Source organism: Protopterus annectens, chromosome 7.part1, assembly GCF_019279795.1.
Source record: "Protopterus annectens isolate FY-2018-M chromosome 7.part1, PAN1.0, whole genome shotgun sequence".
In the NCBI taxonomy this organism is placed as follows: domain Eukaryota; kingdom Metazoa; phylum Chordata; order Ceratodontiformes; family Protopteridae; genus Protopterus; species Protopterus annectens.
The window spans coordinates 461,322,899-461,350,268 of NC_056740.1; the positions used below are offsets into that span (position 1 = coordinate 461,322,899).

Below are 27,370 nucleotides of genomic sequence, written 5' to 3' on the forward strand. Positions count from 1 at the left end.
ATATACTTCACAGTTAACTAAAGGGAAGGAACTTTTGCTTGTCACGCTAGACGTAGTCTCATTATTTATGACTATTCCAAATAACAAAGGCATAGAATATGCCATAAAGTATATAGAACAACACTCAACCTTTGAAGGTGGTAAATTAGTACAAATAAGGGAACTTTTATGTCTAGTACTTGAAAATAATGTGTTCATGTTCAGAGACTGAATTTATTGGCAAACTAACGGAGTGGAAATGGGCACTCCGTGTGTCAACAGTTATGCCAATACAGTAATGGCCACATGGGAAAAAGAATATCTGTTGGGGGAGGGGTCCATTCAATGCTAACATTTTGTTTTTCAAACGATTTGTGGACAACCTGTTCCTTTTATGGGAAGGCACTTCAGATATGTTATTAGACTGTGTAGTATATCTGAATAGCAGCAGAGATTTTTTAACTTTTACAGTGCAATTGTCAGATGTTAGTATTGCCTTTCTAGATGTTACTGTATATAAAGATGACAATGCCAAGCTAAGTACTAAACTCTACAGGAAAGCATGTAGGGTAAACCATCTACAAAGCAGGGATAGCATGTATCCACAATACATCTTCAGAAATGTTGTTTAAAATCAATTTTATAGAGCTTCAAGACTGAATTTTAGTAATATAGCTTTTCGAGAACAAATAAGCACCACAGGAGCCTAATTATTTAGTAGGGGATATGAAAGAGAGATGATAGAGAAAGGAGCAATGGATGTTTTAGAAGTAAGATCTACTAGAGCCAAACCCTATTTCTCTGAGCTAACACAAACAAGAGAATAACAAGGAAAGAGAGGCACAAATAAAGTACAAATATCTTTTGCATACACTAATAATATTAACCAGTTACCAGCATCATTAAAAAGAACTGCAATATACTCAAAACTAATGCACAAGTTAGTAGACATACAGTCCCACAATTTGTCTTTAGAAACAAAAAGTCTCTAAGGAGACATTTATCTAATCCCAGAGACAACTATGATACTGAAACACAAGGTAGCACTAACCCATATAATAAATGTTCTTATTGTCTATATATTAACAGTAGCAATAGTTTTGTACATCTAGATACGAATGAAGTTTTTAATTTTAGCAAAATGTGTGTAAAATATGTAGAAAAGTTTATGTCGGTAAAACAGACACAATGTTGAAAGAGAATCAGATAGCATTTGTACCATGCAAGCAAAAAGAGAATGTTTAATGCTCTGGCAAAACACACAGTACAGACTCACTCTACACACTGTTTTAGTTTCATGGTAATAGGCATGAATTGTGTAAGTAAAAGGGGAGGTGCTGTTAGACTGAAAACAGAAGAGTTAGAAACACAATGGATTATAAAATTGAGAGCCATTGCTGGACACGGATTAAATGATTGTATTCCCTTGAGACCAACTTTAAGATCTAGACCATTACATAAGAAGTAATATTTACCTTGAGTGCTATTAATATTTTATACATTCTCTATATTTTATGTTACTTGTGAGACTTTTTCACATATGTCTCTTTAAATATTTTAAATATTCTTGGTCATGTGATTTTAAACATGGATTTAAATGGAAGTGATATGTACTAACACATCACACCTGATGAAGCCTATGGGAAAAGCGCTAGTGTGTTTTAAGGATTTGTTTGTTGTATATTAAACTTTTACCACTTGGAACCTGGAGCCTTGCCTACGCTGGTTTTATATTTCAGAATATAGAATGTCAAGATTTGTTGTGGAGACTGGTAATAGACACATTTTCATTTAAAGGAAATATTAGACAAATTTCCATTTAAAAGAAATATGACATATAAAAAGAAAAGTGATGAGTATGTTTGCATTGTTAAGAAGAACAAACAACTGAACATGTGTTTTTGAAATGTAAAAGGTAAAAAAGTTATCTGGAAAACTAAGATTTTTTTCAAAGATATAAAAGAAGTGCATAAAATAAACATGGATATGATAACCCTTGGATATTATAAGAATAGAAATAAAGAACATTTTAAGTCTAGATAAAAAAGTTATTTTATGTCACATGGGTTAAAAACCAAAACAGCTGGCATTAGAAGAACAGGCAAATGAATGATAAAATAATTTGAACAATTTTATTAGTGCTTTCGTTTGATTCAGTCACCAAACTTCTTCAGATAAACTCCTATTACATAAGCACTTTTTATATTTTAGTCTGATGTCATCACATGAGCCCAACAGCCAATGAAATACCATAAAACATTTTTAAAATATATATATATACTACAATAATTATATATGTATGTATGTTCATTTATATTCAAAACATATTTTAAAAACTTTATGCTATTTCATATAAATACAAAAATGTCACATGGGTTATAAAGAATGAAAGAATAAATGAAACTAAGTTTAATGGTAAGTGGATTTTAGCAACAATAGTCAGTAAAATCAGATGGTGGTTATGGAAAAAGGAGTGGGGGGTCTAATAGGGATGGAAATTTAGTATGGTTGTAAAGGAAATTATGAATACGTGTAAATATATCTGTATATCTGCTTACTGTACAGCTGTAAATATTGGTAAATATGTTGTAAATGAGAGTTCTTTTGTATATGAATAAATGACCCCTACTCTTTTCAATAGGTTCCATGGGATGTTTTACATCTACCTAAACTACCACCAACTCAAGTAGAAGGGACATCAGTTTTACATCTCATCTGAAAGATGAGTGTAAAGAACTGTTTTGTATGTTTTGCCACTTTTGTAATGTCGCTTATGGGGGATGCAATCTTTTGAAACTGTAAATGTTATTTTGTTGGTTTAATCACATGATGATTAAATATTTAAGTTTTGTTTGCACAGAGATTAGAGAATAAGCAATCAGATGAACTTGCAGTTGAACAGGATAAATCAGAGTGCTGCCAAGGATAATGAGTTCTAGTCTACCCTTCTCAACTTGCTACCATGTGACCATCACCATGGAAAGAGGCTTAAAATCGATGGATAAATAACATTTGTATATAAGTGTCAGCTTTTTCAGTTTACTTGCTTATTTAGCAGTCTGTTGTTTCACAGAAGTGCCATTTCAACTCTGTTTTACATATTTTACCCCAGTATCAGAATTCTCCTTTCCAAGTTGAATTGGTCCACTGTATAAGGACACATGGCTGGAAGAGGCAATTTCATTGTTTATGAAAACTTACACTTCTAACTCTGTTAAACAAGAATGATATTATAAAATCAGAATGCAGTCTATAAATGAACATTTCAATATGTATGTTAACACTTCTAATAATTAGTGTCTCAGGAAAATAACAGGCAGTACAGGAATGCTGACCACTGAAAAGGGGAAAACTTCTCATTAAAGAACTGTGAGGAAAAAAACACTATCAGGTGACACACATACATACATGTAACAGATTATAAAGAATTTCTTATACAAAATGTAAGTGATTGAAACCTTACAGCATATACTTGCTATTTAAAATGAGAGACTCCAAGCCTATTTGAAAGCTGGGGAATTACTGCAAAATGGCATTTACCCAATAAGAGGTTACGTCTTGCAGTGAGGAGAAATGTCAGAGAAAGCAAATGGATGAAAACATGCGAACATGAAACATACAGGAAATGAACATTTTGTTAGAATTCCCATCCTTATATTCAGATATTTGTTAACTGTGAGGAAACAATTTTTTTATGAATTAAAAAAGGAAAACTTGCAAACTTTCTCTATGCATATAGAATATAATACCCACCAGCCACCATGTTATACGAATGGTGTGTTCCTGCTGCTGGTACTGGAGCTAGGGTATAAAATTAAAATACATTATCACAGAGCAATGACTCAGTAAAACTTGGGCATTTGTCAGAGTAATAACTTATTAATACATAAACATTTATCATGGCGTAATTGTTCATTATTACTTGGGCATTTATCACAGAAAATAAAAAAAATATTTTTCTTCAAGACTATCTCAGGACTTTGGGACTAGCAGAAATTGCATTTCATGAGCTAACATGATTGCCTTTGAACTGACTTCATCTGATAATGGTCTTAAGAAAGAAGCCTGTTTGACACGTGACAAATGTATAGCTGGAGGCTATTCTGAGCCTTTAGTGACCACTATCAATGAATACACTGATCAATCCACTATCAGGGAAGTTACTGATCAATCCACTATCAATGAAGTTACTTATCAGTCCACTATCAATGAAGTTACTTATCAGTCCACTATCAATCAATGAAGTTACTTATCAGTCCACTATCAATGAAGTTACTGATCAATCCACTATCAACGAAGTTACTTATCAGTCTGCTATCAATGAAGTTACTTATCAGTCCGCTATCAATGAAGTTACTGATCAATCCACTATCAATGTAGTTACTGATCAGTCCACTATCAATGAAGTTACTTATCAGTCCATTATCAATAAAGTTACTTATCAGTCTGCTATCAATGAAGTTACTGATCAGTCCACTATCAACAAAGTTACTGATCAATCCACTATCAACAAAGTTACTTATCAGTCCGCTGTCAATGAAGTTACTGATCAATCCACTATCAATGAAGTTACTGATCAATCCACCATCAATGAAGTTGATGATCAATCCACTATCGGTAAAGTTACTGATTAATCCACTATCAATGAAGTTACTGATCAATCCACTACCAATGAAGTTACAGCTCAATCCACTACCAATGAAGTTGCTGATCAATGTTTTAGACTGAATGCTCCAGTCAGCGTCTAATTACCTCACCGCTATTGTTAACAGCAAGCATTCTGTGAATACAACTCCTGCTGTCATTTTAAATTTCAGGTTTGATTTTAAGGCTGTATGAAAATTTTGAGATGAAATAAAATGTTTTGAGTGCTCATAAAGATATTGGAGTAGGTGTTAGGCACTTGTCCTTTGTTCAGTAATAAAAAATTGTAATTATTAAATATATTCTCAACCTTATGTCATGACAGTAACATAATGACTGGAAGATGTCTTTCAGGCGGGTCTATATTAGATCAGCGAACGCTGATTCATCGAACTTAGGTAAGCGAAAATTGAAAATATCGAAGCAACAGAAACCCAATTTTTTTCCTAAGGAAAGAATTTGGTTGCCCATTTCTGTTGCTTCGGTATTTCCAGTGCTGTGGAAGTTAGGGGTCGGGTTCAGGTAAGTGGGCGATTGTGTGGATGTTAGTGTTAGGGCAGGTTAGGTGAGTTAGGGTTAGGGAGCAGGTGAGGTAAGTGTGCGATTGTGTGGATGTTAGTGTTAGGGCAGGTTAGGTGAGTTAGGGTTAGGGAGCAGGTGAGGTGAATGTGCGATAGGGTTAGGGTTTGGGTTAAGGTAAGTTCATAGTGGTGTGTGTATAGTTTAGTGTAGGGTTAGGTGTGAGATTTTAGGAGTATGTATGTGGATTGCTGTTTCTTTGGTGTGCTTGTGTTGTGCGTATGTGTTTTTTGAACAGCGATTTTCAAATCGCTGTTCTGAGTTCGAGATTGTAAGCTTTCGCTTACCTAAGTTAGATGAATCAGTGCTCGCTTTCTTAAGCATTCGCTGATCTAATATAGACCCTTTCAGGCTGGCATTAGATATGCAACCCAATGTTTACTGTATACCTTGATGACTGCAGTTATTAAATAGTGGGGACATCTTACAGATTAGGTACCCACAAACATTAGATTATGTATGCATTTGAAAACTGCACTAGCTAGGTAAGCTTCACCTTTCTAGGATTTTAAAAATGTTTATATTTTGTTTTAGAAAAGGTACACTGGTAGGTAGAGATACTGAAAATTGTTGTAAACTATCATAAACATCAGTGGCAGGAATTATTAAACTATAATGGAAAAAAGTATAATTCCAAATACATTACCTTGAAACATTATTTTTTAGTATTTTGTATAAAATACCTTTTACGTTTTTATATTTACATGCTCTGATCAATATAGTAATAATTAAGTATAACCATAAGTAAATAAAAAAGTGGTGATAGATGGAAGGAAGGAATGTTCATTTATGAGGAACACGATAAAGAATACACAAAATAAGTAGATACAATAAAAGTAAATGAAATGCATTGCTTGAAATAGAACTGTATTTTGTGCGCATATCAGAAATGAGCAAGTCGGTGGCCAAGGATGAACACAGGATAGCAGCAGATTTCTTCAGCTCCACCAATTTCATTACATTGACAGGAATTAATTACTTAAAAAATTAATTCTTGAAGTAATTTTCTTTCTAAATATGTTTGTTTTATATAGTTCTTGAACTATATCTAAAAAAGAAAGGAAATCTTAATAATATTCCTGTCAGAAATTACTTTGGAAATTTTCCTGTCAGTTTATCAGTCTGAAATGAGTTCCAGTAAGACAAATTCTCAAGACTCCAGCATCAAGAAAGAACTTCAGTCTCTGATAATTATAGTCCAGCAACTTACTGCTAAGATGGATAAAATGGATACTAAAATAGACACTTTCATAGAAAAACTATAAAACAAATAGACTTGTTACATATGGACCTGCAACAACAGAAGATCCAGATGACAGGCATAGAAGAAGCTGTGAATGACATGGAAAATAAAATACAAGAAGAGGGAATCAACATTGAGTTTCTGCTGAAACAAAATACACATTTACAAACAAAGCTGGATGACCTGGAAAATAGATCTAGGCAATAACATTAGGATTTTTGGACTGCCAGAAAATATTGAAGGTAACAATATTACTTCTTTTTTAACAACATGGCTCCCTATAACTTTAGTTTTACCAGAAGCATTCTCTTTTGGTATCCAAAGAGCACATAGATCTATACCTAATACTAACTCTAACAAATACTTTCCTAGATCAGTTATAGTTAGATTTCTATCATCTTTTGATAAAGAGATGGTTCTTAAATCTGCATGGGCTAAAGCTCCTGTTAAGTTTAATGAGACAACTGTGCGTTTTGACAATGACTATTCTTCCATGGTAATTGCTAAAAGAAAAGTTTTTCTGCCACTAATAAGGGAGCTTAAAAAGCACAGTTTAAAACATACCTTCTGTTTCCTGCCAAGCTTAAAATCTTCCTTCCTGATGGTCCTAAGGTCTTCGATGATTTAGACTCTGCTTTACTGTTTGTCAAAGAAAAAGGATTTTGGATAAAATAGAAGAAATGGAATGGGCTAGTTCTTCATTAAAGAGATTGGCAACTGAAGCTTCCTGGAAGACTTCAGAGAAGAAGAAGAGACTAAAAACAAATGATTTGTTATATGTTTTTTCTCTCTCATCATTTTAGTTCATTATTAATCTTTTTGAATATAGTTCCTGCATTTCCAGAAAGCCACAAATATTTTGGAAAAGATTTAATCAAAGTTATTCTCTATGTGCAAAGAAATGTTTTGTTTCATAACCAGTCAAAATGCCTGAGGATTTAATGGCAGGCTGTGACTCGATTTGTTTCTCTTTCTGAAAAAGTAAGGTTAGTAATTTGATACATTTTTTATCTTTACCTTTTTTTTCCTTCTTCTTTATTATTTTCTTTGTTTAAACAATGACATTCTATTTAGATTATGTAGTGGGTAAAGGGTGGGGAGGGCAGGAGAGAACAGTAATGAAAATATCATTAATAGAATAATAACATATTTATTTCTTGTAAAAGTTTATAAGTTCTTCAAATGCTATTTCTAATTATACTTTCTTGATTATACTGCTTATGCTTGTTTGTAAATAATCTGTCATGCTTTAACTAATAATAATCAGAACTAAATAAGAGTAAATAATATGTTTTATTTTTAACTCTATTAATATAAACAGTAAGTAACATTCCATTGTATATACTTCTTACAGCTTTCTCTTACATTTTTTATTTCTGCCTCACTCCTTTTATTTTCTACTCTCTTTTCTTTTCTTTATTAATATATAGAAATGCTTTTGACTGTGTGGGCACAGTGAATAATAGGATTTGTATGAAAACTGAGTTGGGAGAAGAATGCTGAGTTTTATTGCTTGTTGGTAATTTTGAGTTTAATTTCACTTGCATAGAGGCTGTGATGATCTGTGGAATACATTGTGGAGGTTCTGTCATGTTTAGATGCATTTACACTGCTAAATGAATGTTTGTCACTAGTTTTAATAAGTTTCCGCCAAAATGTTAAGAGAGACAATCTGGGATGTGGGCTGTCTTATGCACAATGTCCTTGAGTTACCTCAGAATCTTCAAATCACAGAATTCTCACAGAGAAACTGAAAGCAGTTAGTATAAACATTGACAAGGTTATCACACTGACACACCACAGATTCAGGAAAAATACTCTGTTCATAAAATATGTCAGTTATAATCAGTTTAAATGATGTAGTTTCTTGTAGTAAGTAAATGTCTTATTTTAGAAGGCATAAAAATGAAACATTTATTTAAATGTTTTTGAAAATCTACTTAACAGCAGCATAATAATCTGTGTTAAAAATTTGTGTTCCAAACATATACTTTACTATAACTCATTTAATTCATCTGATTGACAAACATAAATAATCTTATAACTCTATTCTGGAAGAAATGTCATGTGATATATTTTAAAGCAGTAGGTTAGCATGATTGTAAAATCTGGTTACTAATATGTGTTTGCTGTGCATTATTTTGTATAAAGCAGACAGATTTATTCTAGGAACAGCAAGTAGGATACTGCTCTACAAAGACACAACTCAGTGAGATCAGATATATATATATATATATATATATATATATATATATATATGTGTGTGTGTGTGTGTGTATGTGTGTGTGTGTGTGTGTGTGTGTGTGTGTGTGTGTGTGTGTATGTATGTATATATGTGTAGATGTGTGTGTGTGTGTGTGTGTGTGTGTGTGTGTGTGTGTGGGTGTGTGATGGCTTTTTTTTTAGGTAATAGCAGGTGTTTCTGAGAATCTGCATAACTATGCAATATGATTTATAATAATTTTTATGAATACAATATTTAACTCTATTGACAATAATGAGTTTAAGTAAATGCTCATATACAAACAATTCAAGATTTTTTGGAAGCTGTTGATAGAATTCACATGACAGAAAATAGATGCATCTTAATGCATGTAATGTCTGAATCATATTAGCCAAAGTTTTTGATTTAAATGAATGTTAGAACATAATTTTCTCTCCTCTTGATTTCTAACATTAAGATTATTTGAATGCTATTAGAATACAAGTGTTATATATTACATAGATCTATATAATAGTATGAACAGTTTTAAAAAAAAAAAAAAAAAAAAGTTTATTTTAGTTTATATGATGCTGTTTTACCAAATGTGTAGTTTTGTCTTGATAGATAATTGAATTGAAAACTGTTAACCTCAGTTAAATATAACTAGTATTAAATTGATAAGGTGGTAGCTGAGGTACTGCTGCTTAGGGTAGGGATTAACTTGAGTAGCAAATACTACTCTAAGTTGGAGTTTTCAACTCCAGGCGGGATGCAAGGTTTAATCCTTACATTATTTTCACTTGTTCATTGTTATATGTATATAGTTTTGACATCCACAATATATTTTGTACACTCATTGTCACTACAAACAAAATTGAATCCTATACAAAATCCCATAAGAGATTTAATAAATACAGCTATATTTAAAGGTACACCTAAAAGAGGAGATGTAACATTATTTATCTTGTTATTTGTTATTTCGATCATAAGATTCTTGAGTTTTAAAAATGCCAAATGACATCTTTAAAAGGAATTTCTTTAAACATTAATGGATTGAATAATCCATGTAAAAGGGCAAGCCTAATAAGATACATTAATCTACACAAGGCCAATCTAGTCTTCCTGCAAGAAACCCATCTCTTGAAAAAGATATTGATAAACTAGCCACTAATAAGTATACAGTATTGGTTAGTTCAGAGCACACTCAGAAAAAGAGGAGTGGCTATTTTATGGAATAAAAGTATGCCCATTCCTAAAACCATTAAGTCTTATCAGGATGACAAAGGAATGTTTTGTATGGTTACAATACAAATTAATGGGAAGACTTACACTTTAATTAATGTATATTGGATACCTGGAATTGGTATTAATACAGTGAAACATCATATTGATAAGATCATATCATTCTCTATAGGGGATATTATTTTAGCTGGTGATTTTAATTGTATACTACATGAAAGTGATACTACCACTATAAAGAAAAGAAGAATTACATCTAATGCAAAACATTTAAATGATTTTGCTAATTCTTATCATTTGAATGATATTAATAATCAGATAGAGTCAAAATCATTACCATACACCTTTTTTCTAACAGATACAAAACTTATTCAAAATAGATAGGGTCTTTATTTCTAACCAGATGGTAACAGATTTAATTAATTCCAAAATCATTTCATGTCCTATATCTGATCATAACTCAATTGTTTTTGAATTCATGATAAAAAATACTCATAATGTTCAGATCAAAAGGATACCAGCATACTTAACTCAGCTAAAAGACTATAAAGAATATATACTTTCAGAAGTACAACATTTTCTAGACATAAATAATACTCCTGAAGTCTCCATTGTCTATGTTTGGGATGCCTTAAAATCATATCTTTATGGACAAAGTATCAGATGGTATAATAATAAAAGGAAATCTTGGGATAAGGAATTGTTAGATATTCAAAGTAAACTAGACTCTTATAAACATAATAATAAAGAAAATATTATGGACAAGAAAGTTATTGAAGAAATAAACAAACTAAATGAGAAATACAAAGAAATTTTAACTCATAAAGTTAAAATAACTTTAGAGAAATACAAGTTTTGTCTTATTCAATAAGCCCCAAATACTTACATAGACTTAAAAATAAAACAAAAAGATTGAATAAACAAAACCATATCAAAGAAATCTTTTCTCTAAGGAAAAGAAGAATGTTTCTAGTATACCAGAAATACTGGATGAATTTAGAAATCACTTTCACAAGATTAACCATAACAACATTAACATGGAACCTAAAGATAAAATAAAGGAGTTTATAACCACAAACATGAATAAAAAGCTTAATAAACAACAGATTAAACTATTGGACAAGAGTATTTCATATACAGAAGTTATTACACAAATAAATAAGCTTAAATCAAACAAAGCACCGGGTAATGATGGTATTATACCAGAGATATATAAAATCCTTTCTAAAACTACATATTCATTAATACATAAGGTTTTATTCTGGCCCAAACTGAGTTAATAACCCCCATCTTGGCAATATACATTTATTTCACCAATTTTAAAACCTAATAAAGATCCAACTAGATGTTCTTCATATCGACCCATCTCATTACTTAATGTTGATTATAAAATTTTTATGAGTATTTTTGCTGATAGATTGAAGACAATTATGCCAGGCATTATAGACATAGATCAGACGGGCTTCATTGTAAATAGAAATACTTTTGATAATATAAGAAGAACTTTAACATTAATTGATTTTGCAAATAGGAAAAAGAAAGATTTAACACTTATTAGTCTTGATATAGGTTCAGCATTTGATTCAGTAAGTTGGGACTATCTGTTTACCTTAATGAAATGCACAAATTTCTCTGATGCATTTGTAAATTTAATTGAGCATTTATACAAAGGAACGCTGGCTTATATTAAGGTAGGAACATATGTTTCACAAAAATACCCATTCTTAAAGGTACAAAGCAAGGATGTCCACTTTCTCCACTATTATTCACTTTAGTAATGGAGCCTTGGGCTAATTTGATTAGAAACAGTACTGACATAGAGGGTTTTGAAATAGAAGAAAATACAACATCAAAAATTCAACTTTTGCAGATGATGTTCTAATTACATCAGCAGGATCTAATTCTTCTATGCAGTCTTTATTTGATAAAATGATGAATTTTAAAAGTATTTCTGGTTTAATATTCAATGAAGAAAAACTAAAATACTACCTATATATACACGAAAAAATACTCTCATTAGTGATTTTACTAAATATGTACCCAACTCAGGTCAGATAACTTATTTAGGTATAATACTATCTAAAGATATTAAATCTATTATATATAATAACTATAATACCTGTTTTCTTAATATACAAAATCTTTTTAATACCTGGAATAATATGTTTTTACTATGGAGGAGAGACTTACAATTATTAAAATGATAATATTCCCCAAGATTTTATACTTAATACAATCAATAATACTTCACCTACAAAAATAACTATCAAGAAACTGAATACACTAATGTTAAATTTCTTATGGGCACCTAATAGACCTAGGATTGCATTAAAGAAACATACTAATAGCTGGTCTCAAGGGGTATTTCTTTTCCAGACTTTAATTTATATATTATCTCTTCTATTATAAAAGTTATTACTTTATTAATAGATCGGTCATATGTCGCAAAATGGAAAGATTATTGGGAGCTAATTAGTATGCACTTCATGAAAATCTCCTTAACACATAAAAATATGATTATAAATAACTCCATGTTGTGGTTGCTAAAGGAATTTTGTACTTCACCTATTACACCTAAACATATGGTCTGTTACCCATTAAATATTATTATTAGTTATCGTAACTTTATATTCATGCACCCTAAGTATAGGGAATGGAATTTTATTGTATTCCCTATAATTTATACTCAGGGTATGCTTATGTCATCTACTTCTGAAGGAGCTCATTTAGCTATAGATAATCATCTAAAGTACTGGTATCAGCTGATATCTGATAATAAAGTTAAAAATCTAGATTTCTTAAAACAAGAATTTGATCTAAGAGAAACTTGCTGGTTAGAGGTTCAGATCTTTAGACAACATCTCATTGATAGAATAGATCTAATGTCTATAACAGTTAAAGAATCTATTCCAAAACTGATTGATTACTTGATAATAAATTTACAGCATAAAGTTTCTGATAAAGGTAAACTTTCATATATACATAAAATTATCAGACAAGAAACTTTTTACAATGTAGATTCATACTGGAATTATTTCACCTCTATTAATGGGGACCCACCAACTCAACAAGATAAACAATATATATTGGAATCTGCTTATAGAACTACATCTTCCATTGTCTGGAGACTTTATACATGGAAATTTTTACATAGATCTTTTTATACACCTTTGATGATGAATAAAATTAATAATAAAGATAATCTATGTAAGAGATGTAATGTAGAAATTAAGGCTGACTGGGCTCATATGTTTTATGACTGTATGAAGTTGAAAGAATACTGGAAGTCAATTAATGAATTTTTGCAGGCTCTTTTACAGATAATTTCATTATTTCTAAGTCTCTTATATTATTCAACACACCTGTACCTCAATGTGTTAAAAGCTTAAGCTTCCCTTGTTATGGTCTATCCTAGCAGTGGCTAGGAAAATAATAACTAGAAATTGGATTTCAGATACACCTCCTTCGTTCAATGAATTTAAAAATGTTATGAATATAATGTGTCATATGGAAATAAGCACAATTAGAATGAGAACAACTAGAAAATCACATTTTATTGTATGGGATAATTTACAAAATTTGTTAAAAAAATTCTAATTTCAATAGCACAGTATTTTAGTTTAATTAATTGATCTGATTGTAGTGGATGTCTTTGTAAATACTTTAGTTGTTTTGTTGAATATTATAATACCTATTTTTAATTATTTGTATAAAATTGTTATGATATTTCTCTTATATGTTAAAACAATAAACTTGTTTTGAAAAAAAAGAAATGAGCAAGTCTTTTCCATTTGTTTGCATTATCCACGTTACTGGGATTATAGTAAAATATTGAGACAAGCTTTGCTGCAGTAAAGTCATAATAAGACTACAGGAAAATGAATTAACAGCAGCGTAATTGTGAGCATTTACCTGGTTGGTAAATAGGAACCCACAGAGAAAGCAATGAAATAGGAAAAGCATTGTAAAGAAACCAGTGGTACTTCATGGTTCACTGTCGGGACTCCAACAGTTCTCCGTAACCACCACTGATCTAGGTGAACCAAATGAAATAATGACACTTAAATATGCAAGTAATTCAAAAACTGGCTGTGGGATAACTTCAGAGTAAAACTCTTTAAAGCTGAAGGAATGAGTGCTGAAGCTGTCAAAAGGACGAAAAGTAAATGTAACTTTAACTTTGATAACATTTAATATCGTACAGAAACACTTTATATTTTAATATCATACAGCAAAACTTTGAATTGGACAAACCAACACATATGAGAAGCAACAACAGAGGAACTAAATAGCTACAAAGAACTAGGTGTCAGCATGGACAAGAAATTAACATTCACGGTCTACATAGATGGTATATGCACTACAATGTTCTAATGCTTAGTGACATTCATAAGATTGCAGGACTCATGACGTCTAACATCCATCTGTAATTCTGTGGTGAGTAGTATGCTTAAATAAATGTTTCCTTTAAAATCCATACAAAAGAAAGAAAAAATAGACAAAGATAGAAAAGATTCAGTGGCACTTAACCAAAAAGATTCCCAAGTCAAGGAATTCCTCTTGTGAAAAAAGGCTAAGAATTCTGAAGTCAGTACAGTCTCTTCTCCAGGAGAAGAAGGGGAGATGTGATTCTAGTAAGTGAAGCATCCAAGAGAATAACCATTTTAGAGAACTAGCGATACTAAGAGATCTCGTGATCACAACTTAAAAATAAACTGTTACAAAATATTGCAAAGATCATAATGCAAAACAGAAAGGCTTCAGTGCTGGTTTACTTGCATGGTGGCTAGTAGATGGAAGATACCACATTGAAACTCATTCATGGAAATATGCTTCTCCAAGCATGTGAGAAGAAATGTAAGAATGTCTGTCTTGTGTGCAATGTACACAGATGAGGAAGCTTCTAAGCATTCACGTCATGGTAATGTCACTATACCACTCCCAACAAACAAAACTCTGTCCCTATACCTTTTCTTGAATGAAGAACAGGCTGATAAAGCATATCTGAAAAAAAACACAGACATACGAGGGAAAATCCCATGTCTAGGATTTGTTGTAAACTGCCACCACAATGGTAAATGAGATTAAGATGGTAAAGAAATGAGTATATAGAGGGTCGTCAAAATTTGGGCTGTAAAACCAGGATGCAACATGCAAATGTGAGGCTGTGAACTAAGCAGCAAGTCTAAATTTACTACATGATGTGCCTACATGGATCCTTTATAGAGCAGAGTGTGACAGATTTGTCATATCCCACAGCTAAGAGTTTGAAACTGCTAAATAGCAAATAGTCCTATTATAAAAACACTCAAAAAGAGGCACCTATGTTTGTAATCTTTGTGATCTGTAATGCCGGAAAGTCTAGTGTCTTCTCCCACTCTATCTGTCATGCCACTGATTAACTCTATAGTGCGTCAAGTCCTGTTCTAATTGTCAATAAGTTTATACAGGATAATATGTGTTTGGTTTATGAGCAAAATAAATACAACACAAGGCCTCAGTAGGAAATATCCTGTAATCAGGAGTAATATACATGCATCTGCTTTTTTGGACAATAACTGGACTGGTAGACATTGTAAGTAGAAGAAAAAACTAAAGTAGGACAAGTCACCCTTTACCTTCCTGTAGGCTGCACAATTACTCCAACAGTAAATAAAGCACAGTGCAGACACATTGTATACCACTTACACTGCATGCATGCCCCAGTTACACTGTAATGAATATATAATATATATGTATTAGTAAATATAGAGCAAACACCTCGCATGCCGACTAGCTTAGAGGAGGTAGTTGGGCATCGAGTGGCAATACCTATAGATTTAGTCAAATTCTGCTGTGTAAACATTAAAGTTAATAAAATATAGTACTGCTTAGCATAATCTGCCCCAATACAGCACCTTTAGTATTGTGTAAACATTAAAATTAGTAGAATGTATTATTTGTTTGCATAATCTGCCCCAATACAGCACCTTTATTACTCTGCACCAACAAAGCACCCTTAATAGCCTTCTAACTCTGATACTCCCCCCCCCCCGTAACTCACCAATCAAAGGACTGGACAGTATGGCTATGCAATTTCCTAACATCTCTATACCCAACATCATGATTATGGGCATCCTGAGACAATGTAGCAATTGTCTCATGTTTACTGATAACTACTTAATCCTTACAGAAACAGACACAAAATATGAGAGGTGTACTTACACTAGGACACTGCAGTCTAAATTCTGAGCCAGATCCAGCATTAGGTGACCCAGGAAACTGCCTAGGGCCCATTGGCTTGGGAGAGGCTGGCCAAATTTCTTTGTAGTGTAATATAATTAAAACAAAGAAATGTTTCCTTCACATCCACAGAGGACGCATTTACAGAGACGGGCATTATTTTTAATGAGCTGACTCGTGTGTGTGTGTGTGTGTGTGTGTGTGTGTGTGTGTGTGTGTGTGTGTGTGTGTGTGTGTGTGTGTGTGTGTGTGTGTGTGTGATGCCATAGTTAGAGAGGGCAAGTTAGTTAACCTGTTCAGGGTCAAACTCTGTACTTTGACTACAAGGAACAATAGCTATAATCCTCAGTACCAACTTCCAGACCCTTGCAAATAAATTAGCATTACAGATAGTTGAAATGTTCTGAAACAGATACTTTTGTCATGTATTAGTCCATAATTTTTGTTTCACTGCAATTGACAAAAATGTTCAAAACTGCAAATGTAAAATTCACTTTAATACATGTTGCTGGATTTACTAAGAAATGCATTAAATCAGAAAGGTGAATCAAATAACACATGCATTTCTGCATGGTCCTAAAAATGTATGCAGAGGCCCATGGTGTGAAAACAGCCCAGGGATGAAAGCACACTTAATCCACTGTAGCCTAGGTGCATTTTAATGAATATGCATTTCAACGCAGTTTCAATTAATGTGTTTCAAAGGAAGAGACGGTAGCTGTTGCCCATGCTAAATCTATTTTCAATGTGCAAATGCTTTGTTTTGCAAATGCCTATCGTGTTTGTGCTATGAAATTTGAAAGCAGTATTAGTAGGAAAAGAGGTAGCAGCATGTTTGCCTTTGGTGCAGAAGGCTGTGGGTTCTACTCCCACACCATGTAGATGGATCGCTGATACTGCAGTACAATATAAGGAAAGTGCTGCACAACTGAGTAGGTTGTCCATTAGATGAGATGTTAAACTGAGGCTCCATCAGCCTGCATTGATGGTAGGTACTTTTACATCCCCTGAACTACTGAAAACAGGAGGAAGAAGTTCCTTATTGCCCTGGTCAAATTTCTCCCAGTAATATAAATACCATCAATGGTCTTGCCTGAAAAGTGGCTACTAATCTAGTGTGACTAACCTGGTCAACAAGGGATAAATAAATAAAAAGATTTACATCTTCTGCACACTGACTGTTTTGAACAGTTTTTGTAGTAACTGGTGGGGGGAGGGGCAAAGGGACAAGTATTGGAGCACTGGAATAGCTAAGGGGGGGCTGGTCCATTACCCTTCCTAGGTCCCTATTTGACCACGATCCAGCTCTGCATACAAGTTCATATGAGGTTGTTGAAACCACACACACAACACCCACCTCACATAGCATTCATAGCCTAATGTATACTGAAGCACTTAAAAGCAATCTTCCTAAACAACGAAGATCACCTAGAACCACCTGTTGTCAAAGCCATGCTTCAGCAAGCCCAAAGGCACTCGGAAAAAACATTAGCTAACACCACACATACTGTCACTATCAGCGGACACCCAAACACTAAGCCCCTAAGGCAGGCAAACACACTTCCCAGGACTCTTGTCATATGGGACTCCATTGTAAGGCATACTGATGTCTGTCTAACCAGGGCTGAACAATGAGAGGATAACTGTTATTTGCTTATCTGGCGTCAACATCTATCAAGTCAGACATGCACTCCAGACATTACACCACAGGTACCAGGATGATTCTATCACAGACTATGTAGGTGTAAAGGGTCTGAGCTGTGCCTCCCTGGACTATCTGCAGAGAGACAGTATGGAGCTTTCCTACAACATGCATCAGGCTGATATACCACATTATGATCACCAAGATGATGCCAGAGTTTGAGCAGAAGACGATTGATTTTAACAACTGTCTGTCTTTCTGGTGTCATTCTAAGGGGATCCAAGAATTCTCAGCATGGGAGGACAGGGTTAACAGACTACATTGCTTTGTCAAAGATGTTCTGCATCTGTCCCTTATAGGCTTTTGAATACTGACTAGCTAAAACTTTAACCACCCCCAATAGTGCCTTTTTTAGATAATAACAGATTGGCAAACCCACCAACATAGCAAAGTCAACTGAACACAACCTCAAGGTGTTATTGCTCAATGCCAGGAGCCTAAATAAAAAATACACTCCCTCCCAGCCCTCCTCATATTCAAGAATATAGGCATCTATGCAGTTACTGAGACATGGTTTAAAGTTGCAGAGTGTACCCCAGCAGTGCAAGGTTTCAGTGCTTCCACACTTAGATCAATAATTGTACAGATAAGGGCTAAAGGTGGTGGTGTCTTGATATACAGTATATCAGTAACAAACATACCTCTAGGGTGGTCAAACAGGTTGACTCACTAGAGTTCCTCCATGTGCAGATCACCATAGACAAAATCCCATACTAAATCCTAGCCAGATATAGGTCACCCTCCATGTCCCAAGAATCTCACAATGAATACTCGGACCAACTGGATACACTTATCATCCAACCTAACACCCTACAAATGGAAGAATTTAATTACCCCTCTATAAACTGGGAATCCTATGCAGACTCAAATCTACAGTCACAGAGATTCCTAGACTTTGTAAGTACAAATAACCTTGACCAAACAATGAATAGGTCTACTAAAGGCTCCAACATTCAGGACCTCATACACACAATTATGTGAGAATGCTGCACCCCCCCCCTCCCCAATGTCTCAACTTCCCTGGTAAGGTCTGACTATAAAGCTGTCGCCATTGAAATCAAAATCAACTCTGCAACTCCAGTAAAACCAGTAACAGTTCAGAACTATTCCAAGGCAAACCACCTTTCGTTAAGTGATGATTTGTCAAAATTAATTGCCCCTCCAAATCCTGAGAACATAGCAGCCTATGCTGAATTGCTCTCAGATACTCTGTCCAACCATGTTAATGGCTGCATAGAGGCTCCTATACCTACCAAAAGTAATCACAAAACAAGCCCCAAAAATAAACCATCCTGGTAGCATTACTAATTAAACAGGGTATACAACAAAAGGAAAACAACTCTGGCAAAAATCAGGAAGAAAGATAAAACCATTCTCATCAAAATAAATAGGAAACTAAGAGATCTAATTAGGTCAAAGAAAGCCAACTTTGAGGTTGATAGCCTCCCAGGAAAAAGATAACCATAAGGCCTTCTTCAGCTATGTCAGAAACAGAAGTGCAGCACACAGCAATGTGCAGAAATGGTGGTTAATGGTGGCACATTCACTGAGCCTAGCGATATAGTAAACCTGTTAGTCGACAAATTCAGTTTCAACTTTACCCCAAACCATCCCCCAAGAAATACCCTCAAACATAACCCCCCCACTATAACTGAGGAGCATGTACTGGCTGCACTCACTAAACCCAAGAACACAGCCTCAAAGGGTCCCAGTAACATCTCAGGATGCCTCCTAAACAGTTTAAAATATGACTTATTAGGACTCCTGGAGAAACTGTTTAACTATAGTCTTAAAAAAGGCTTTGTGCTTTGACAATGGAGGATTACGATGGTCATCCCTTTCATAAGGGAATGCCTTCAACAGATCCTGGAAACTACAGAGCCGTTAGTATGACTAGCCGTATTTGCAAAGTCATGGAAAGAATTATCATGGAAATTATCAACAAGAACACAGGACAACTCCAGACACTGGATCCATCCCAGTTTGGCTTTGACAAAGGAAGGTCATGCTTACTGAACCTGGTGGACATCTTTGAAAAGGTCACTAAGGCAATGGATGAGGGGAAAGGCACTGCATATTGCCCACCTAGATCTGGCTAAAGCATTTGATACAATACTCCACTTGAGCATTGTCCACAAACATATAGAGCTGGGTATAAACCCATTTACAGCATGCTGGATAGCTAGCTAGCTCATGGATAGGACTCAAGTGGTTAGGATTGGTGAGGCTACCTCCACAAAGACACCAGTCAGTCAGGTCTCTCAGGGCTCTGTGCTGGACCTGCTCCTCTTTGGCATCTATGTCTCAGAGGTCAAATTCAATGTCAAAGGCCCCTGCCTGACTGACCACTTTTGCAGATGACTGCAAACTTGGAGCAATCACTGAACCCCCACCCCCACCCCAAGATGAGAACCCCCTCCAAGAATATCCATCACATACAAACATTTACTGCCATAGCTTAAAACTCAGTGCCAAAAAATGCATTATAGTGCCTTCTGAGAAGTCAGCCACACTGGCTAACTGTGTCATCAATAAAATACCCCTAAAAGTTTATTCACTAGTCAGTGATCTGGGAACTCATGTAGATTCTAACTTAGCCTTCAATCAGCATGTGCCCAAAGTAGTACAAAAACCCTTCTATGTTGCAACTTATAAGTAACGTCATGACAACTAGGTCCAGACAGGTCATCTGTACTAAGCCCTTATCAGGCCCATCATAGTGTATAATGCCCCTTTGCTATGTACCTGACCAGATGCATGCAGCAACTGGAAGGCCTTATTTATTTATTTTATTTATTTTACATTTGTTGACCGGGCTAGTCTAGCTGGATACATGTCCATTTTCAGTAGAGGCCCGGGGAGAAAAGCTCCACACATAGAGAGAATACAATATACATATACAAATGGTATAGAGTAGCAATACATAAAGATAACAGAAAAAGACATTGGTATGACATATTTGTAAAAATAACAATCACAATATTGTACAGATAATCCTAAGGATGGCTACAAATTGAAGCCGAGGGGGTAAGTTGATATCTCTGGGATAGGGTAGATACTACAGAGACTAGACTGGTTTAGGACATGGGCATGACCAATGAGACTTAAGAAATTCTTTTAGGTGATTTTTGAATTGATTAATCGAGGTCATTAGTCTTAGGCTATTAGGTAGGGAATTCCATAGCTTTCCAATGGAATTGGCATAGAGAGCATCGCCTCCAGAGTTATTAGATTTAATGGTTAGTACCTGGACACTATTAGCTGACCTGAGGGATTTTAGGTTGGAGTAGGAGGTCAGGATATTGCTCAGAGAGGGGGTTCTGTCCGGTTGGTTGATTATTTTAAAAGCTTCAGTAAGTTGGTTGAGTTTGAGAAGATTGGGGAGTTCTAGCCAGCCAAGGGTATTTAGGTTGAGGCAATGGTGAGTATGATACAGTGTTCCTGTTATAAATCTGGCTATGTGATTATAGGCAACAGATAGTTTATTGAGTTCATATTGGGGAGGCATAAAGGAGGGTGGAGAGGAGATGAGGCAATGGTTAGTTTGGTGTGAGGGTTTAGGAAATTTTTATTCTGTACATAGATCCAAGTTTCTTGTTTCACGATTTAATGGTTTTGTTAATGTATATCAAATTTAAGCTTGTTATCATCAATCACACACCCTAGTAGTTTGGTATGAGAGACTGGGATGATGGTGGTACCATTTAGATTCCGTAAAGTAATAATTTGGTTTTAGTAGGATTAAGGATGAGTTGCAGTTTAGAGAACCATTTTTCCACTAAAGTAAAACAGTTTTGGTGATTGCTTGAAAGTTTCGGAGGGAGACGTCAGAGCAGATCAAGGTGGAGTCAGCCTGCATATTGGATGCATGTAGATTTGGGATGATTTGATTAGATTCATTAATAAAAGACTGAGAAAAGAAGAGACCGAGAGCAGAGCCCTGGAGGAACGCCTGGGTGTAGGGAGGTGGATAGTTTGTTTTGCTTTGCTTGTGCTTGTTGCCTGCAAGAGAAGAGAGATGGGCCTAACCAGTTTATGGTTGGGATTGATATATGCTGATGATTGACCATGTCAAAGGCCTTTGATAGATCAAGGAAGAGAGCGACAGAAGACTGTTAAGGTTGAATGGTAGTTTCAGTTATAGTTCTGTTAATCAAGATTGAGATGCAGCTAAGGTGGTTGGTTTGGGTTTTTCAGGACTGAGTCTTTAGTATGGGTAACAGATGAGAGGGTAGTAGTAGCTGACTGGCTAGGACTGGATGGTCTCGAAAAAAAAAAAAAAAGAAAAAAATTTTTTTCTCTTTCTCTTCCTTCTTGAGTTTGGGTAGTAGATTTACCCCCCTTATAGAAAGAATACAGAGAGTAAACAAAATGTTCTATGCTTATATGCTTTAAAGCCCTATGTCTTTACTAACTATCATACAGACTACTGAGAGGTGATGTTTGCCTGGGATACAAGGCATCCCCAGACCCTGTTTTGATGAACCTTTCTGCACATCTGCAAAGTAAACAGCATTAGAACTATTTGATCAAAAAGACTTCAGTTTTGCTTGCAGCATAAATAGGACATGCTGGAGACACAGACATCTTTCTCAGAGAATTCCCATTTTCAGTAACAGGTTCCCCATACATGTTAAGCAGAGTTCCTGACTAACCCTATTTAAGGACAATTGAACCAATGCATGGATAATGGGAAATTCACCCCTAATCTGGCACATATATGTCTGATGGACAGAATCAATCAGTAAATCACTGTCTATATAAATCAGATTTGTGGGTCACATCTGGGTTGCCCTGCCAGGCTTATAACACCCTATTGGTCATTAGCCTAGTATACACACATGAACCTATGAAACTATACCTACTGGATGGAAGTTGCCTGCTAGCACTGATAATGTTAATGGGAGAAACCAGTCTGCTGTTTTAATGCATCTCTCTGTCATACTGTTCTGATTTTTGTGGAGGAATAATAAATCCATGGTGGAATTTCAAAAAAGTGGAGTGCTGGTCTTTTATGATTATTTGTTAAATTTGTATGTTTGACCGAGCACCATTGGTTCAGTTCGTGTACCAGTAGCTGTGGGGAAATGTATCCATTTTCTGCATGCTGGCATTAGTATATATGTTTGTGAGCAAGCTTATGTTTGAACAGTAATATGGTTTTTGCCTTTTTAATTTCTCCAAGTCTTTTGGGTTTCTAATACCATGATGGGAATGAACCCCATTCCTAAGTCAAAGTACGATTAAAGTTCGTGAAATTAGTATTGTTTCACTCTTTGTCAGCCTAAAGTGCTCTTTGCAGCACCTGCAATGTGTCCAGTAATGAATCCTTCTGCAAGTCGTATGGGGTTACATGGATTGGTAACATATCTAAATACGATTCTACATTCTTTTTTATAAGACCAATTGCTCCTACTACTATTGGAACTGTCTGGGTATCTTTCTTCCACATGGTTCTCATTTCTGTGTGCAGATCCTGACATTTTATGACTTTGTGTCTTTCTGTACATGAGACACTGTAGTCACTGGGTGTGGTGATGTCAATGATCAATGCTACTTTTGTCTTCTTTTCTTGGACCACTATATCCGGTTTTGTAGCATCTATCTTTTGAACTGTTGGTAATGGATGATCCCATGTGATATAAACTTCATCATTTTCTATGATGCTTTGTGGCTCATGTTTCCAGTGTTTTTCAGCCACTTCGATACCATAATGTTTGCACAATCCCCAGTGCAGCAGTCTCGCCACATTATTATGCCTTTCAGTTTACAGTCCTTCTGCCATTAGTGTGTCGCAACCAGCAACAATGTGTGTGACTGTTTCCAATTCGGTTTTACAAAACCTACATGTGTCTGTTTCTCCCACATGTTCAACGGACTTTGTAAATCAGCATGTACGTAGCCCACTATCTTGGGCTGCCAATATTAACCTTTCATCTCTTGGTTTGAATTCGTCTCTCCTTAACCATTCCTGCATTCATTCTTGATCAACATGAGGCTCTTCCAGAAGTTTTCTATACTTGCAAATATATTTATATTTTTTCCACATTTCTTGCATTCTCATCTGGTCCTTCATCTTATGTTCTTTCTTTTGTTTTTTTAGCACATCCAGTTGCTGCCTGGTTTTTATCCATTGCTGGTTTGATTTCCATTCCTGCTTGACATCGATATGCTTCTGCTAGATTAAGCAGAGATGTCATCTTAGATTTATTCTCTTCATGTTTCAAAACTTTCACTACATTTGGGTCTCGTGAGGTCAGCAGATGTGTGGAGTCCCACGATTGCAGATCTATACCTGTAATCAATTTCAAGGAGGCCCATCCATCCTTCAGAACGGGGAATATATAATCTTGGTATGCACTGATTTTTATAAATCATTTGGTGAGCATGAAGCATCCTTCTTGCTTTATAGGTTCATAGGTTCATACTAGGCTATCTGCCCGAGGGCATTTACAAGCCTAGCCCATAGTTTTGTGGCTTACGCCACCCCTTTAGTATGGGGAACTATAACCATTATTTTGCTGTGCCTCTGTCGAGCAGTGACACTGAGGTAATCCCTGGGGTATATCTGCGATCTCCCATCCATTGGTCAAGATTTCTCTTGAACAAGGCCAGCGAGGTGCTCTGCCTCACATATACCGGGATTTTGTTCCACAGCATAGGGAGTCTTTGGGTGATGAATCTATCCCTCCAGCACGTCCTATTTATAGCCGTGTCGAGGTTTAAGTCTCCCCCTTGTGGCTCTGACGGATCTAGATTTTTGAGGTGAAGCATATTCATCAAATCTGGGTTTGACATGGCCTTGTATGTCAGGCAAAGGTCACCTCTGAGCAGCGGTGCGACTGAATAGAGCTGTAGTTCTTTCAGTCGTGCAGCATAGGTCTGATTTTTGAGACCCTTTATCATTTTGGTGAGGAACTTTTGTGGCCTCTCCAGCTGCTGCAAGTGTCGGGTCAGATACATTCCGAATGGGGCATTGTACTCAATCATTGGTCTGATGAGTGATGAGTATAGGAGACTATGACCTCCCTTGATCTAGATGTGAATCCCTTCATGATAAGGTGGGCAATGTAGAAGGTTTTCCTAACTACTTTAGCTACATGGGTGTCGAATGACAGGCTACTGCCAACCTGGGTCCCCAGGTCCCTGATAACTTCTTCTGTGCTCAGTGGATTGCCACCTATATGGTAGCTAGGTAACCTTGTTTTTCCCAAGGGTATGACTATGCATTTCTGGTCATTTAACTTTAGGCCATGGCTCTGGCACCAGTTATCCGTTTCTGTGAGACCCTTCTGAAGGATATCTGTGTCAGATGTGTTTTCACCACGGCCCAGTTTGCAGTCATCTGCAAACTTTGTCAGCCATAACCCTCCTGTGTTTGCTTGTACTTTGGAAAAGTAGATGCCAAACAAGAGTGGGCCCAGGACTGAGCCCTGTGGGACACCTCTTGTGACAGGCTTTGAGTCTGACATGGCGCCAGCAACTCTGACCCTGTGGGTTCTGTCACTCAGCCAGTTTGCAACCCATCTTGTGATGTATGGGTTAACATTTAAGCTGATGAGTTTTTCAATGATACCAGAGTGGGGTATTGTATCGAAGGCGTTCGCCAGATCAAGGTAGGCTGTATGGACTGCCTTTCCCTCATCAATGGCTTTGGTGACTGTTTCGAAAAAGTCAACCAAGTTTAAAAGGCATGATCTGCCTTTGACAAAGCCAAACTGGGTTGGATCCAAAGGCTGCAAATTCCTATGTCTTTATTTATGAGGTCCATTATGATCCTCTCCATGGCTTTGCAGATAAGGCTTGTCAAGCTAATGGGCCGGTAATTTCCAGGGTCGGTGGAGGCACCGGCTTTGTGAAGTGGGACCACAGTCGCAGTGCACCACTCCCTGGGTACGTATCCAGAGATGAGACTATGATTAAACAGCTGTCCTAGCTGTGGGTTTAATTCCTCGTTGAGTTCGTGGAGCACACAGCCGGGGACACCATCAGGTCCCATGGATGCTGTGTTTTTTGCTTTGGAGAGAGCAGTTCTCACTTGGGCTAGAGATGTTTGGGGGCTGCAATCGCTTGGTATAGATATCTCTCCTTTGGGGGAGGGAAGAAGTTTGCATTGAACCTGTCAGCCAGTATGTTGGCAATGTCTGTAGGATCAGTAATCTTCACATCATTTTGAACTAGTTCTGAGCATATCTGGGAGTTTCCTCCCAGGTTTCTAACATAGCTAAAGAAGGCCTTATGATTGTCTTTTGAGTCTTTAGCTATTTTTCTCTCAAAATTTGCTTTGGATGATTTTATGAGAGCTCTTAGTTTTTTACTTATAGTGATCAAGGGTGTCTTAACTTTTAAGGATTTTGCTCTATCTTTTAGTAGCTTCCTCCTTTTGTTGTAGAGTTTGTTTATGGCTGGGGTCCACCAGACTGGACGCTTGCCTTTGGTACAAAGAGTCTTTGTTTTGCTTGGGATTGCCTTATCCATGCAGTCCTGCAGGTGCTGGTAGAAGGCATTTGTAAGTGATTCAGCGGCTTGAGTACTGTTCTCCTCCGCCTCGGGGCCTTAAAGGAGACCACACTAGTCTTTAGAAGTGTGAAGTCGGCTTTCGAGAAGTTCTTTACTGTGGTCTTTTTATTTCAGGTGGGGTGGGATGAGGACCTGCAGCAAGATTAGTTTGTGATCTGATCACACCAGTCAGGGGTATAGTTCGTGTTGAACATTGTGCTCCCATGTTCGTGATGATGAGATCAAGTATGTTTTCTCCTCTTGTGGGATGGTGACTAGTTGTTCCATGGCATTTGAGTTTATGAATTCCAGGAACTTTTGGGCTAGGGTGTTTGGGCTTGAGTAGTGTTCCCAGTCTATATTAGGGTAATTGAAGTCACCTAGTATGATGGTGTTTGGAGATACATTTATCCCTCCAGTGTTTTCAGGAAAGCCATGTGAGGTTCCTGAGTTTGTGAGGGTGGCCTGTAACATGCTACAATTTGCAGAGCAGTCTTGCCTATGGTTAATTGCACCTGGATGGTCTCCGATGCATCATGCGTTGCCACCAGTCTTGAGGTGTGGGTGTCCTTGATGAATATGGATACCTCCCCTCCTTTCTTGGTATTGTCCGGATTTTGGGGCCGGAACGCATGATATGAGGTAAAACCTGATAGTGCTGGGGTGCTCTCAGGAGCCTTGAACCAGGTTTCTGTCACAGCACAGACATCGATGTTCTCCATACTGAGAAGGGCCTCGAGTGCGTGCATTTTGAGATTTAGACTTCTGGCATTGAGCAGCATTACCCTTAGTTTTTTCCTTTTTGTGTTCTAGGGTGGTAGGTTTAGAATTTGAGCCTTGCCTAAAAGGCACTATGGGGTGGCAAGAGCCTTTGCCAATATCCGGAATCCCAGGGTGACAGGTGCAAGCCATCCCTCATGGCAGCGTGGCTTGTCCAGCATGTCATCCCAGGCAGACAGACATTGGATCCCCTTTGACTGACACCAGAGTTTAAGCCAATTGTTAAAGCTGATCATCTTATCTCTGTATTGTGGCATCATTCTTGGTGATGGTAGGATAC

The 27,370-nt window shown here is 36.1% G+C and overlaps 1 protein-coding gene across 5 annotated transcripts in view; it reads right to left on the reverse strand.

The window, feature by feature from the left end:
* LOC122807829 (inter-alpha-trypsin inhibitor heavy chain H3-like) overlaps positions 1 to 27,370 on the reverse strand; it is a 1,807,468-nt gene that overhangs the window by 280,417 nt on the left and 1,499,681 nt on the right. For 4 of the 5 annotated variants that reach the window (XM_044078926.1, XM_044078925.1, XM_044078923.1 and 1 more), the window contains exon 17: positions 3,733 to 3,780. The exons of the other annotated variant lie outside the window; for it this stretch is intronic. In XM_044078926.1, the coding sequence (XP_043934861.1) occupies positions 3,733 to 3,780 (48 nt within the window). The remainder of the gene's footprint in view (positions 1 to 3,732; positions 3,781 to 27,370) is intronic. 5 annotated transcript variants of the gene reach the window in all.